The 14,794-nt window shown below is 40.8% G+C and overlaps 1 protein-coding gene across 2 annotated transcripts in view; it reads right to left on the bottom strand.

Moving 5' to 3' along the window:
* The window catches only part of MTHFD1 (methylenetetrahydrofolate dehydrogenase, cyclohydrolase and formyltetrahydrofolate synthetase 1), a 60,735-nt gene that overhangs the window by 37,894 nt on the left and 8,047 nt on the right, over nt 1-14,794 (bottom strand). For both annotated transcript variants that reach the window (XM_061429104.1, XM_061429105.1), the window contains exon 2: nt 6,987-7,071. In XM_061429104.1, the coding sequence (XP_061285088.1) occupies nt 6,987-7,071 (85 nt within the window). The remainder of the gene's footprint in view (nt 1-6,986; nt 7,072-14,794) is intronic.

Here is a 14,794-nt window from a genome sequence, read left to right as displayed (position 1 = left end):
GAGTATTTTGTTTTTCCTTATATTGTAAACAAACGATGTCTCCTGCCATTCCAGTTCTGTAAGGATCATGTCATTAGCCACCACAGTCACTGATCTGCAAGTCCGCCCTGAGAGGAATTCAGGTTGCAGTATTCCATGTTTTGGATGTGTGGGTCCCTCAGACAGTTAAAATGTGTATCTTAGGAAGAATGTCAATGACCCCAGATTCACGCATCTTTTCACACACAGAAAAGCACTAAAATCATTGAGATATCTGATCCTGGCGCCCGCAGTTAACCTTTCACTGAGATCCTCACTGCCTGTATCCCCAGTCCACATTCACAGATGTATACTGGCTCCTCCTCCGAACTCTTTGGAACAGTTTCTCTGAGCAACTGGAGAGACTACTGCTGTCTCCTGGGGTACAGCCTTCAGTTAGACACTGAATAAACGACTCACAGCTCTTAGGTTGTACGTTTTTTAAGTAGACCATATTCATAACTATAATTAGTTAACTGAGATTAAATGGTTTTTATCACTCCCTGCTGTTTTTGTTTTTTTTTTTAATAAATTACAACTGTTCTATACTTTATCTTCATCTCTGATGTAGCTGAGATACACCTGTAAGTCACTTTTCCTGGAAAGGTGTGGGCTATTCTCCCGAGTCCATGTGTACCTGAAAATATCTCTCTGCCGTCTTTGCACTCAAAGGACAAATTTGGCCAAGTTTGGAGTCACGACATTTTCCTTCAGGGTTGCTGTCTTTGGCATTTAGTATTACGAAAGTCTGAAGTCTTTTGTTGTTGTTGCTGTTTCTGTCTGGATGTTTCTGAAGGAATTTTTCTAAAACTCCAAAATGACCACTAGTTTTTAAAAAAAGCTTGAGAGTTACGAGCATACATCAAAGTCTGATTGTAATCCTAAGGCAAAGGAAAATGCCTCTTAGGATCCAGTTGAAACACTCAGCATAGGCAGCTAATAGGGAAAATGGTTACACAATCATTCTCAAACTGGACGCAAAAGGAATGTTTAGCTGAAGAACAGTCGATTTCTTGACTGACAGTCAAGTGGGTGGATGGCACACTGGTTTCCCAGAACAAATCTTAATCCCATTATAGTTTATATTAAAAAAAATCACTTAAGCATTTTATCAGAAATACCAATTTCTTCTTTGAAGGAGGTCAATTACATCATCCAAAAAAGGTCCTATTGAGACAGAAGGGAAGGGGGCAGGGCACAACAATTAAAAGAACGACAACCGTTAAAGAACAGGATACCACAAAAATCGGTTAGAATCCATTAGGTACAGGATGGCAGTAGAGCCATCTACTTCCAGTGGAGCCTGATTATATGCTCACTGCAATACATTAGCAAGCTAAATAACACACTCACAGGCACCACGACAGTTCCCAGGGTGACCATAAAAGGCCAAAACGTGGGTAGTGGCCCAATTCCTGGAAATCCCTGCCACTGCTCCAAAGTAACTGGAATAATCTTCCTACTTCCTAGCCTAGGAAATTACCCAGCCCTGAGAGCTGAACAATTGATGCTTCGAACTGTGGTGTTGGGGAAGATTCTTGAAAGTCCCTTGGACAGTAAGGAGATCAAATCAGTCAATTCTAAATGAAATCAACCTTGAATATTCATTGGAAGAACTGATGCTGAAGCTGAAGCTCTAATATTTTGGCCTCCTGATGCAGAGTTGACTAACTGAAAAAGACCCTGATGGTGGGAAAGATTGAAGGCAGGAGCAGAAGGGGATGACAGAGGATGAGATGGATGGATGGCATTAACGACTCAATGGACAAGAGTTTGAGCAAACTCCAGGAGACGCTGAAGGACAGGGAAGCCTGGCGTGCTGCAGTCCATGGGGCTGCAAAGAGTCAGACACAACTGAGTGACTGAACAAATCAAATCACATCATAACAAGTACAACCACAGCACATGAACTGAGAACTTCCAGATGTACAAGCTGGATTTAAAAAAGGCAGAGGACCCAGAGATCAAATATCTGCTGGGTCATAGAAAAAGCAAGAGAATTCCAGAAAAACATCTGCTTCTGCTTCACTGACTATGCTAAAGCCTTTGATTGTGTGGATCACAACAAACTGTTGAAAATTCTTAAAGAGATGAGAATACCAGACCATCCTACCTGCCTCCTGAGAAACCTGTATGCAGGTCAAGAAACAACAGTAGAACCAGACACGGAATAATGGATTGGTTCAAAATTGGGAAAGGAATACATCAAGGCTATATATTGTCACCCTGCTTATTTAACTTATATGCAGAGTATATCATGCGAAATGCCAGGCTGGATGAAGCATAAGCTGGGATCAAGATTGCTGGGAGAAATATCAATAATCTCAAATATCAGATGACACCACCCTAATGGCAGAAAGCAAAGAGAAACTAAAGAGCCTCTTGATGAAGCTGAAAGAGACTGAAAAAAGCTGGCTTAGAACTCAACATTCAAAAAATGAAGATCACAGCATCCAGTCCCATCATTTCATGGCAAATAAATGAGGAAAAAATGGAAACAGTGACAGACTTTATTTTCTTGGGCTCCAAAATCACTGAGGATGGTGACTGCAGCCATGAAATTAAAAGACCCTTGCTCCTTGGAAGAAAAGCTTTGACAAACCTAGACAGCATATTAAAAAGCAGAGACATTACTTCGCCAACAAAGGCCAACATGCTGATAAACACAGTCAAAGCTGCAGTTTTTCCAGCAGTCATACACAGCTGTGAGAGCTGGACAATAGAAAAAGCTGAGCACCGAAGAACTGGTGCCTTCGAACTGCGGTGTTAGAGAATATTCTTGAGAGTCTCCTGGACACCAAGGAGATCAAACCAGTCAATCCTAAAGGAAATCAACCCTGAACATTCGCTGGAAGGACTGATGCTGAAGCTGAAGATCCAATACTTTGGCCACCTGATGTGAAGAGCTGACTCACTGGAAAAGACCCTGATGCTGGGAAAGATTGAAGGCAGGAGAAGGGGACCTCAGAGGAAGAGATGGTTGGATGGCATCACTGAGTCACTGGACCGAGTTTGAGCAAGCTCCAGGAGATGGTTAAGGACAGGGAAGCCTGGCATGCTGCAGTCCATGGGTCACAAAGAATCAGTCATGACTGAGCAACTGAACAAGACAAAAAGGTCTTCCGATTCCTGTTTTACAACGTAAAATATCCTGGATACTGGTTTATTCATTAGTTTTTCTTCTGCTCCAGGGAAAAGATTTTATAGGCAAGACTTAGGTTGAAAGCTACAGAGTGTGTGACTTTCTTCAGATTGGGTGGTGAGGAAACAGGGCAGTGCTCTAGGAATCTTGTGCTCAGCTTGAAGTTACCATCCTTCACTTGTGTGGGAGCCTTAGTTCTGAAGAATAACTCAAAGCTACTTTTATGTATATTCCCTGAGAAGGAACCAGGACCCTGCCCCAAGGCTGTGCTGTACTACTGTTTCCAGACAGTCCCTCTCTTGTGTTTCTACATCCCCTCCCTTCCCTGATAAGCAACTGTTTGAATCTGCCCTATGGGAGGCTGAATTAAGCCTATTTCCTACAAACGAGAAATGGGGGACACAGGAAGATTTGTACCACATGGGACCCCACAGGTTTCTGCTTGGTTTCATTACTGTGTCTACAGGAAGACAGCTCCCATTCTGTGTGGGGAGGGGGGAGGGTAAGATAAAAATTAGAACAACCAGAAATACATACAATCACTTGAACTACAGAGACATTACATAAACAGTACTGTCATTCCTTCTGCATAGGATGGGCAGTGTGTGTGGCTGGATTGATTGTGATCAGATCTGCATTTTGACAAGGGTGGCATCTGCAGGTAAAAGGACAGACTGGAAGCATCCAGATCAGAAGTTTGTAAGCGTGTGACTAGTGCCCGAGTGGGGTGGGAGCAGCAGAAATCAAGAGGAGGGAAAATGGACTTCCCTGGTGATACGGTGGATAAGAACCCGCCTGCTGATAGAGGGGACATGGGCGTGATCTTTGGTCCAGAAAGATTCCACATGCTGTGGAGTGACCACGCTTGCGCGCCACAACTCTTGAGCCTGTGTGCCCTAGAGCCTGTGATCTGCAACAGGAGACGTCACTGCGATGAGAAGCCTGGGCACCACAGCTAGAGAAAGCCCAGGCACAACAACAAAGACCCAGCACAACCAATAATAATAATGATAGTAAAGTAAACAAAATGATTTTTAAGATAAATAAATATACGAAAGGAGGGAAGAGGTCTCAAGAGCTTATGATGTGGAGAGCAGAGAGGACAAGACACAGCTCAGGTTTCTGGTTTGAGTATGTGGGGAAATGGTGGTGCCAGTCCCCAGGGTGGAAAAAAAAAAAAAAGAGGTCTGAGGCGGCACAGATGTGAACATAATCTGTGAACATTGCATCATAGAATAACATTGCATCATAGAATGACATTGCTTCTGGTGCTAAAGTGCAAGATTAAAATATTCTACCACTGTTTTATTGGAAAGAGCATAGGAGACAAGTTGCAGAACAGCATTTATGTAACAAAAACACTTTGCAATCAATAAGTTTAAAATAGGAGCTTGGAAGTCAATTTTAAAAACAGGGAAAAAAAACCTTCTCTATTGCTACAAAAAGGGTTTTACAGAGACAGATTTCTTGTCTATGACATTTACTCTTCATACAACAAACAATTCACAAGTATAAGCCAAGAAACAACTGGTCCCACAAATGTACCAAGTGTACACCCACAACATATACCTTTGATTCTTAGCAATTTGTAAAAATAAAAAAGGAAAATCCACCAAAGCACAGAACAGACCAAGCAGAACGACAGGCCTTCGGTGCTTTTCTTGTCAACTAAGGCCTCTCAGATAATGTATAGCAATGGGGGGGATATTATTAACTCTGAAATTCTTAGAGAACATGGAACAGAACTTAGCAAGGAATTAAATGATATATATGGAGACACACATACAGAGAGAAATGAGACGTGAGGGACCAGGTGTTTCTGAACGGAATTTCAAATGCAAGCTATCAGTTTCTTGTCGTCCCAATAAACCCTTTAGACATTCATTTGTACATCTGTCCACATGACACGTATTTATGAAATACCTTCTGCCTTTTTATTGAAGGCCTCTTACTGGATGAACCTGGAGCTCTTGGAAGAAATCTTGGCTAGGACGTATTCTCCCAAGCAGCCATGGGCCTGGGGGCTCACTTACAGAAAGAATAAGGTAGAAAAGAGGTCTGAGGGCTGAGCATTGGCATTTAAATGGTCAAGGTAACAGGAACAGCAAGCAAAAAGATTAGAGAAGGGAGTGATGTCCTGGAAGCCAAGAGTCTGGAACTCAGATGAAATTGTGCAGGGCAATGGTTCCCAAAGTGTGGATCATACACTCCTGGGGAACCCCAACACCCTTTTAGAAGACCTGCTAGTGCCATCATAATACCATGATGTCATTTGCCATTTTCACTGTATTGACATGTGTATAAGGCTGCAAAAGTTATGGCAGGTAAGACTGCTGATGACTTAGTAAGAATCAAGACAATGGCCCCAAACTGTACTAGTCATAAGGATATCCTTCACTGTCACACACACTCAGTAAAAAAAAAAAAAGAAAAAAAAGAAAAAAACACACACACCAATTTCACTTAGAAGTGCTCTTGATGCAGTAAAACTTATTTTTATTAAACCTCGATCCTTGAGTCCATGTCTTTTAAATACCCTGCATAAAGAATGGGGAAGCAGTCATAAAGCACTTTGGCCATAAACAGAAGTGGCTGTCACCAGGAAAAGCATTTGTGCTTTCTTGCCTTGCAAGCAGAACTGGCCAATTTTTAATGAAACACCAAATTTACTCGAAAGAACAACTGACAAACAATGATTACTGGGGCTTGAACATTTGGCAAATATTTTCTCAAAATTGGATAAAGCGAGCCTGCTACTCCAAGGAAAATAACTAATGACACAATTGGAGCTTTCAAGCAAAAATTGGTATTTATGTACTTCCTGTGAGCTTGACAACTTCTCAACACTTACAGGCTTTTCTGATGAGTTTGTTGGTGACAGTAATGATTATGATTTTTTAAAATATCATGTAATAAAATGTATTAACATTTGGGAGATTTGTATAATTCAGTGAACCATTATTTTTCAGATGAGGAACGAAGAACATAACAAAACCACACACAGGTAAGTATCCATTCAAACTGTAACATAAAACTAGATTCTGACTTAACAAAATACGGAAGTTCACTAATAACAGTTTCAGATTTCACACTGCAACTACCTTTTTAAAATTTTACTTACTGAATCCTTATAGTACTAAAGAAAAACAACCACAATCATCTGAGAAGAATATCAAAAGAACACTTCCTTTTACAACCATATATCTGTATAAGGTCAGATATATGTGAAGGTTCTTCATATATTTCAATCAAACCAGCAGAGGAAGAGACTGAAAAGTGGATAGGAATCCAGCTGTTCTCTATTAAGCCAGACAGTAAAGGGTTTTGCAAAAATGTAAAACAATGCCCTTCTTCTCACGCCAATGTTTCTAAGAGTTACTAAGTCATAAAAATACTACTTAATGCTAATATCTAGTGAGCTTACTATTGGCATTTTAAAATATACAAGTATCTTTAAACTTCTTAGTTTTCATTTCTTTTTTTTTTTTTTAGTTTTCATTTCTAATATAGTAAAATATCAATGGATAAATTCATATAAACAAAAGTTCTGAAGTCTTAAATTTTTTAGTGTAAAGGGATCCTAAGACCAATGATCAAGAGATGCTGGATTAGGGAAAAGTACCCCCAAAGAATAGCTGAGAGCCAGGGCAGGTCCACATGCAGAAGTTGAGCTGAAGAGGAGTAGCCTGCACAGAGAAACTGAAAAGGTCTGAGGCTTCACAGAAGCCAAAAAAGAGGGAGAACTTTGATGTGCTTGTTGTCTTAAGTACTACTGAGAGATTGAGAAAGGAAGAAAGATACTAGTGGAAACACACTATCATAATACCTGTAAAATTGCCAGGCCTGGTATGAAACCAGGTACTTCCTCCTTCATCTGAATGACTTGGTTCTTCAGTCTCTCCTTTATTTGCCTAGAGAAAAAGGAAAAGATTGGAGTTAAAACTTAATGCTTCAAGTCACAAATAAGCGGTATGTATTATTAGATACATTGAAATTGAAAAAACACCTTCACTAAACAGACATTAGGAGAGGGCAATGGCACCCCACTCCAGTACTCTCGCCTGGAAAATCCCATGGACAGAGGAGCCTGGTAGGCTGCAGTCCATGGGGTCACTAAGAGTTGGACACGACTGAGCGACTTCACTTTCACACACTGGAGAAGGAAATGGCAACCCACTCCAGTGTTCTTGCCTGGAGAATCCCAGGGACGGGGGAGCCTGATGGGCTGCCGTCTATGGAGTCGCACAGAGTCGGACACGACTGAAGTGACTTAGCAGCAGCAGCAGCAGTGTGTTTTAAACTAGTTGTCCCATAACCCATGGCCCAGTCAGTGTCAGTGAGAATTAGAAAAGATCTGTGCCTGCTTGAGCCCTGGAAAACTGATGGGTGGTATAGAGTACATACGACATCAGATAATGTCTGTTTGCTTCTCCATAAAACACACTAGTTGAATATATAAAATAGATCATCTAGTTGAATACATAAAATAGATCATCTAGTTGAATATATAAAATAGAATAAGGACAGAGAACTCATTATTCTGTAATAACCTAAATGGGAAAAGAATCTGAAGACTAGAGATATATATATCACTGAATCACTCTGCTGTGCACCTGAAACCGAAACATTGTAAATCAATTATACTCCAGCATAAAATTAACATTTTTAAAAAACATACAAGTTTACAGCATTCAAAATCATACAGGGAACAAACAGAAACTTGGACCAACGCTTTCGGAAGGCTGCTAATACTCACCTTTTTCAGCATTTCCACTATCTGAGTGCTACTGGAAAAAAGTTTACAGGAAAGAACTCAAGCTCACACCTTCTGCTGAACCTGCCCTACCTAGTCACAGGGTATCTACAGAAATTTGAATGGTAAGTCAATGAAACCCACTCTGAATTCAGCATGAATTTACAAATTATATCCTAGTCCACAAAAGAATTTCTCTTACTAAGTTGAAAGTATAACCTCTTGTGAAACAAAGATACATCAATTTACTAACATACAGCTTCTCTACAATAGGACATTAAGTAAATGCCATTACATCCGTAAGTAAACATTCAAATTAGTCTAAACTGTCCAGTTACAATGCAGTTGTTAACTTGAACAGGATCTGTCTCTCCTGAAGGACCAGTTTTGTCATTTGTCTTCATTTTAACTGCAGTTGACAAACAAATATGCCCAGATATTCACAGCATCTCTTCCTTCATTCTAATTTGGTTACTCCCTCCCCCAGCTCTCCACATTTTACACATATCTGGCACAGGAGGACTTCTCTGGTGGTAGAGTGGATAAGAATCCACCTGCCAACGCAGGGCACATGGGTTCGATCTCTGGTCTGGGAAGATTCCATATTGTGCAGAGCAACCAGCCTGTGTGCCATGACTACTAAGCCTGCACTCTAGAGCCCACAGGCCACAACCACTGAACCCATGGGCTACAACTACCGAAGCCTGCACGCCCTACGGCCTGTGCACCATGACAAGAGAAGCCACTGCAAGGAGAAGCCCATGGACTGCAATGAAGAGCGGCCCCCACTCGCTGCAACTAGAGAAAGCGTGAGTGCAGCAACAAAGACCCAGCACAACCAAAAACAAAGTAACTCCAAAAAAAAAGCACAGGAGTAGCAAAGAATAGATTATTCGGGTTAGCCTAGTAGATGGTAAGAATGTTTAGGGATACAAGAAGTTAGAACTAGGACTGCAAAATCTTGTAGCTAGTAGCCTTGTTTTTTCAAATCCAATATTCTATAAATCATACAGTTCAACACAAGTATTCTGACTACTGGATTTCTTTTACTGGGATTTTAATGAACAGAGGCACAATTCTGCTCTGACACAAGACAACAGGAAACACTAGAGTTGCCAAGTCCTCCCTGGGCTGCCGCTGAAACTCCCCAGCAGCCCCAGCCAGAGTGGTTTCTCCTGCACGAGGACTTAAGTGCTGCCCAAGTTGCTACAGAGAACAAGTCTCCACTCTCTCCTCTCCCTTTCCTTCCCACAACCACCGTCATACCTAACACAAAGTGCCAGGCAGAGGCTTCTACTGGTTCTCCTTACCCCTCCTCACCCAAACAAAACCCACAGTGGGGAAGGGAGTCCTAGGAGGGGTAGGTGTTTAAAAAAGAAAAAAGCAATTCCTAGCACAATGTGAGACAGTAAGGTGAACCAACAGTGAAAAACGAACACATCTGAGACTCTCAATAACCCCCTGCGGTAGGCAAGGGAGAAAAAGCGTTCTTATTCCTGTTCACAGATGCAGACACAGGCGCTAAGCAGTCGGGACAGGTGCCTCTCCCAGGGCCAGTTTACAGAAAGAATAGATGCAAAAGGCCCCCAGTGGGTAAATGAGGTCCAAGAGGAAGCAGTAATCAAATCAGGTAGATAGTCCTTTATTCTGAATGTGATGGGAAGCCATTTGAGGGTTTTCAATGGGGCTGACGTGATGGAACTCACTTTAAAAAAACAAAAACACTTTTTGGCTGTGCCCTGTGACATGTGGGATCCCAGTTCCCCAACCTGGGATGGAACCCTCACTCTCATTGGAACCGAAGCATCTAGACCACCAGGGAAGTCCTCGGCCTTACATTTTTAAAGGATTATTCTTGCTGCTGAATTGGGAATACACCCAAGGGGGAAAGATGAGAATCAAGGACATCAGTAAGAAGTTACTGCAACTGTAAAATCCAGGCCAAGAGGTGGTGGTAGCTTGGATTACGGACGGTATCAGTGGTAAGCTGGCAAGAAATATGTATTCTAGATATACAAAACATGAAACACAGAGGAAATACTAGGAATACAGAGGACTCTGAGTTTTGGGGGGGTTGTGAGATGGAGCTGGAAAGACTGATGGTACAAATATTTTAAGCACAGGACAGTGAATTTATTTACCAAATCTTATAAGGATTCTAGAATAAGTAAGCATTTGAGACCCAAGGAAAGAATCTAGGGACAAATAAAAATAACACTTAAACTCAGCAGGTAGTAAGCTATAGGAACCCAGTACTACAAGGTAGTTTAGGTGGAAAATGTTGTTTCAGCCCAGGAAGTTAAGAGCAAAGAACAAAATGTTCTTTATTTTCTATGCTATAATTTAAATGGGTCTAAGGGTGCATTTTTTTTTCCCTAAAAGAAATTATAGCTTGAGATCACTTATACTGCCTCCCTTAAACTTTTTCTAAGAAGCAGGATCATTTTAAAATTTTCAGGGATATTCTTCCAACTACAAAGCTCTGTTTAAAAGTTAACACTTAGGCCTCTTTATGAGACATGATTAGAATATCAATGAGATGGTCTAACATGCATATAAAGCACAGTAAGCAAGACCTAGACAGCACAGAACGCTAAAGCATCAGGTGGGAGATCTGCCCTGGTGAGGGGGGCGGTGGGGGGCAGAAATTAAGATAGTTATAATTAGGTCTCTATAAGTCCCTTAAATTTTTTTTTTTTTTCCCTGCTTGGCTTTCTTGTTTGGCCAGAAACTGAAGTACCTTAAAATGAAAAGTGGAAAAACAAACCCAAGTGTCAGGTATGTCTGAAGTTGAGACTATAAAAGAAAAAGATGGAGAGAAAAACTAATACTCCCTTCCTTGTCTACCTTTATTTTAGGGTCATAAAGCTGTGATGAATTAAATAGGGGGAAGCCCTTTACTTTTTTATAGCTCATTTTTAGAAAGCTTAAATGTATAATGGAAAAATTTTCAAATCACTGAAGCTTCCTCAATCAACAGAAACTTCCTTGATTGCAGACACCTCTCATTTCTATCCATGGCCCTGCAAGTTACATCATCCTGGTAAAAATTTTGGGAGCAAAGCAAGGCAAAAGTGGGCATATGGAGATACATCCCTGATCCCTGAATAGAACTACACATGCTGGTCACATCATCTTCCATCAACATACCCTAAAATCTAAGGGAAGACACATCCCAATCTTTTTTTTTTTTTTTTTTTAACATCCCAATCTTGATGTAGGAAAAATGAGAACTAGAGTGCCACTGACATGAGCAGGACAAAGTAGCAGTAAACCACCGAAGTCTCTCTGGTCCTGAAGGACAGGTGCTAGTCCTGAGCCGAGAGTCATGGCCAATTAAACATGAACAGACACAGATGCAGTTTAACCAAGTTACTACTGGCATCTAGTGGGTAGATGCAATTACATACCCGACAATGCACAGGGCAAAGCATAGCAAAGAATTACCCAGCCCTCATGGTAACAGTGCCCAAGGCTGAGAAACTCTGCTGCTGGCCAATAAAATGCAATGTTCCGGGTTACCTTTTCTTTCTAAGCTGCAAAAATCAAGGTGGAATCATTTATAGCTCAACCTGTCAAAATTTGTTTGAATCTCTATGGATCTGCATGACTTATCAGTTTTTTCCAAGCTGACTTCTACCACATCCAAGTGTCAAAGACCCTAGTTAATAAAAGTCAAAGGTGTACGTCCCTGTAGAATCTTATTACTCTTGAACAGTCCTAGTCAAAGTCTAACATCCCTAAACAGTCACCTAGATCTCTTGCCTCAAGTCTTGTACAATTACTCTTGAAAAAATCCATTACAAATTCCAACTCATTCTGTTTCACAGGAGGGCCCATTTTTAAATTCTGGACATTTTATGCCTGAGAAAAAAAAAAAAAGCATTGCCAAAATATAACCCTAACAAAGACATTTCAACAGAAGCTATAGGTAGGAAAAGGAGGCAGAAAAGGATATTTAGCTACATGGCTAAGAAATCTACATGATGAAAAAAAAGCTGCCCAGTCAACAAACACGGAAATGTTAACACAGGCTTAGAGGAATTTGTAAATGATCCTTAAAAAGTCCACTGAATAGGCCTTTAGTAGTTGATCAGAGAAAAAGCAAGAACATTCATCAACATGTGGGGCTATTCTAAACCAGGACACACATTTCTCTCTTTCCCCTCAAGGAGGTTGTTAAGATTTTAGAATGCAGTAAAACACAAATGTCTGATTTTATTTGTTTTATTTTCATTTCGTTCATTTGCTGTTTTATTTTTCACTGGAGATCTCATACTGCTAAAAAATTCTTCAAATTTTTTGGAAAAACTTAACATGTAGTTCCTTGTAAAAACAATTGAGGCCACCTAGTGTTCCAAGAAAGGTATATACTTCAAATTCCAAGTTAAGTTTAATTGAATTAAATTATTTTTCTTGTTAAAGAACATATTTGCAAACAATGCGACTGACAAGGGCTTAATTTCCAAAATATATAAACAACTCATACAACTCAGTAACAACAACAAAAAACAATGCAATCAAAAAATGGGAAGAAGACTTAGACATTTCTCTAAAGACATACAGATGGTCAATAGGCACATGAAAAGATGCTCAACGTTGCTAATTACAGAGATGCAAATAAAAACTACGCTGAGATATCACATCACGCTAGTCAGAAGGGCCATCATCAAAAAGTTTAACAAATGCTGGAAAGGGTGTGGAGAAAAGGGAACCTTCCTACATTGTTGGTGGGAATGTAATAAATTGGTGCAGCTACTATGGAAAACAGGGTGGCGGTTCCTCTAAAAACTAAAAGTAGAGTTGCCATGTGATGAAGCAATCCCATTCCTGGGTAGATATCCAGTGTGTATGTTAGTCGCTCAGTTGTGTCCGACTCTTTGCGACCACATGGACGGCAGCCCACCACGCTCCTCTGTCCATGGGGATTCTACAGGCAAGGATATTGGAGTGGGTTACCATTTCCTTCTCCAGGAAGATATCCAGATGAAACTATAATTTTAAAAGATATACATGCACCCAGAATCTGCCTGCAATGTGAGAAACCCAAGTTTGATCCCTGGGTCAGGAAGATCCCCTGGAGAGGGAAATGGCAACCCCCTCCAGTATTCTTGCCTGGAGAATCCCACGGACAGAGGAGCTTGGTGGGCTACAGTCCACGGGGTCGAAAAGAGTAGGACACAACTGAGCAACTATACTTTCACTGTTCAGAGCAGCACTATTCACACTAGCCAAGATACGGAAACAAGCTAAATGTCCATCAGCAAGTGAACAGATAAAGAAGATGTGAAAAAAAAAAAAAAAGAAGATGTGATACACACACAATGGAATACTACTCAGCCATACAAAAGAACAAAATAATGCTGTCTGCAACAACATGAACGGACCTAGAGATTATCATACTAAATCAGAAAGAGAAAGACAAATATCATATCACTTATATGTGGAATCTAAAACACGATACAAATGAACTTATGTACAAACCAGAAACAGACTCACAGACATAGAACAGACTTGCGGGTGCCAAGGCAGGGCAGGTGCGGGAGGGACGGATTGGGAGTTTGGGAGTAGCAGATGCCAGCTATTCTATATATAGAATGGATAAACAAGATCCTACTGTACAGCCCAGGGAACTATAATCAGTACCCTGCGATAAACCATTATGGAAAAGAATATAAAGTAGAATGAGTGTGTGTATGTATATATATAGACACATACACACACACATACAGAACTGAATCACTTTGCTATACAGCAGAAACTAACATAACACTGTAAATCAACTATACTTCAATAAAATAAATGTAAAAAATTACCTTATTGTTGATACATCATTTTTAGTGAGAAATAATATCAAGCACTACGTTTTATCAATATGCATATCAACTAACACCAGTACTCTTTTATTATGTTTAAGAACGAAATATTTACAATGATTATAATTTTATGCAAATATTTACTAAACTTGACAGGTACCTCAAACATATATTTGAAAACTTAATATGAATCTATTTTATGCTCCAATGAGAATTTATAATGTAAAATTCTTCCATCCAATTCTCTCCAACTCTCTAAGACCCAAGGGAACGGTGACTTACCTGATACTTATGACATGAAAACAGCTAACTGGTGTAAAGTTCTAATAAACCTCCAAATTCTCAGTGAGCGTAAAGGTCATCATTAATCCATATACGCAGTGACAAAATAAATGCTTTTGAGGTCTCCAGATCAGGGTATATGGATCTCAACATGACTGACATTTGGGCCGGATAATTCTATGTTGTGGGGACATCCTGTGCATTGCAGGATGCTCAGCAGCATCCCTGGCTTCTCCTTCTAGATGCCACCAGCACACAGCCACTCGCTATATGACAAGCAAAAATGTCTCCAGACATGTCCAAATGTGGCCATGGAAGGAGGGACAAAACTGTCACCATTTAAGAACCACTGACCTAGAGGAAACTACAAACTAGACTGAATTGGTGGAGAAAGGCTTCATAAAGGGCTTCCCTGATGGCTCAGTCAGTAAAGAATCCACCTGCAATGCAGGAGACCTGGATTCGATACCCGGGTTGGGAAGATCCCCTGGAGGAGGGCATGGCAACCCACTCCAGTAGTCTGGCCTGGAGAATCCCATGGACAGAGGAGCCTGGCAGGCTGCAGTCCATGGGGTCACAAAGAGGCGGACACAACTGAGCTTTATAAAAGGTAGGATTTTAAAAGCAGACTAAAAGTGCATTAACATTAGAGAAAGGTCACACAGAGGAAAGCATTGTCAGAGGGTGCACACCGCCAGGTACAGTCCCACCTTTCCCCCTGCCCTCACACAGGAGTGGGGGCAGCTTCTCCTCAGACCCAACAAATTGGTGATGCTGGATCCG

Source organism: Bos javanicus, chromosome 10, assembly GCF_032452875.1.
Source record: "Bos javanicus breed banteng chromosome 10, ARS-OSU_banteng_1.0, whole genome shotgun sequence".
Classification (NCBI taxonomy): Eukaryota; Metazoa; Chordata; class Mammalia; order Artiodactyla; family Bovidae; genus Bos; species Bos javanicus.
Note: the sequence above shows the minus strand (reverse complement) of the source record. Positions and strands in the feature narration are given on the sequence as shown.